At 42.3% G+C, this 1,594-nt stretch overlaps 1 protein-coding gene across 1 annotated transcript in view; it reads right to left on the minus strand.

The window, feature by feature from the left end:
• Positions 1–353: 353 nt before the first annotated feature.
• Positions 354–1,594, minus strand: part of LOC119422679 (von Willebrand factor A domain-containing protein 7) — a 21,602-nt gene continuing 20,361 nt past the window's right edge. Inside the window, exon 18 of the mRNA XM_037690066.1 lies at positions 354–804. Coding sequence (XP_037545994.1) covers positions 424–804 — 381 coding nt within the window. The 3' untranslated portion in view covers positions 354–423. The remainder of the gene's footprint in view (positions 805–1,594) is intronic.

Raw genomic sequence — 1,594 nt, forward strand, 5'->3', positions numbered from 1 at the left:
TGAAGTTTTTGTGAATAGACATAATTTAGAACAATTGTTCTGAATAAAATCCTTGTTGAAAAAATACTCATAAAACAAAATTCATTAAAAGACAACCTGATCGTATTTTTATAATCTAAAAACAACAAAGATCAGCAGGTTCTCTTGCTCTTGACCCATTTCTACTCTGGACTTGTTAATCCTGTGATTGCAGTCATACTGGGCTTCCTCCAGCAAGATACAAAGCTGTTCCAAGTCCCGGAGCACTTAAGAAATGTAACAGGAACACAAGAAATTTTTTTTTTTTAAAAAGCAAAGCTAAATGTCTTTAAATTACACAATTCTTTACCGCTCCTGTAAGCAGAAATGGAGAATGTCACCAGCTAAAAGTTTTCTTTCAAGATCATATATCTTAATCTAAAAAAGACTCGGTTCAGTGATAATTCAAGGCCTTCCTGCGAAGGCTGACAGCAGCAGGCAGAGCCACAGCGGCAGTGACAGGCTTAGAACCGGAGACCCTCCTGCAGGAGCAATTGAACGATAGCATTTGCCCACATTTCCAACTTTATCCACAGCTATAAACTCAACGATCCGTGAGCAGCAGGAGGCGTTGTATTGAGCTTGGATGATGGGAGCCTGCAGTGAGGAGTGCGTCAGGGTCCCGTTGCCCTGACGTAGAGCAATGCTCTCTATCCCGGTGCCATTTCCATCTGTCAGGTTAGCCGAGAGCCCCCAGTGGAAGGGTCCACACTGGGACAAATCTTTAGGGCAGTCATCTGCCAGTACTCCATACACTTCACACTGCGGCTGATAAAAATCTGTGATCTGGATAAAATAAGGACAAGAAAGTGTATGAATATTTTAAACATATTATCTGAAGACTGACGTATGTAAAGTTCTCTGGTTCACTTGGCTACAGGTTTAAAAACACTTCTGCTTTCAGAGTTAATATCAAATGGCAGCACGATGGTTCAGTGGTTAACACTATTGCCTTGCAGCAAGAAGGTTCTGGGTTCAATCCCTGGTTGGACCTGGGGTCTTTCTGTGCGGCGTTTGCATGCTCTTCTCGTGACTGAGTGGTATCTATCTATCTATCTATCTATATATATACTAAAATAAACAACGACTTACTATCCTGATGCATGCTCAATAATCCAAGTGGAAATATCTAAAAAAATTTAAGTCAGGCCCTTTGGATGTTCAAAAAACATTTTTTTCAGGGACACCACCAAGTCATTGGTTCAGGTATGTTGACGACACCTGGGTTAAAATCAAATCTCAGGAAGTCCAACATTTTACTGACCACATCAACTCTGTGGATAAATACATCAAGTTCACACGAGAAGATGTAAAAAATGGCAGGTTGGCTTTCTTGGACTGTGAGGTCTCAGTCTCTGATAGAGGACATTTGCAAACTGAGGTGTACCACAAACCCACCCACACAGACCAGTATTTGCAGTTTGACTCCCATCACCCTTTGGAGCACAAGTTAGGAGTCATCAGGACTCTGTACCACAGAGCAGACAGCGTCCCCACTAGCTCAGGAGCCAGGCAGAAGGAGAAATCCCACACAAAACAGGCTCTAGAGCAATGTGGATATCCTAACTGGGCCTTC

This window comes from Nematolebias whitei, chromosome 16 (genome assembly GCF_014905685.2).
Source record: "Nematolebias whitei isolate Nwh7 chromosome 16, NemWhi1, whole genome shotgun sequence".
Classification (NCBI taxonomy): domain Eukaryota; kingdom Metazoa; phylum Chordata; class Actinopteri; order Cyprinodontiformes; family Rivulidae; genus Nematolebias; species Nematolebias whitei.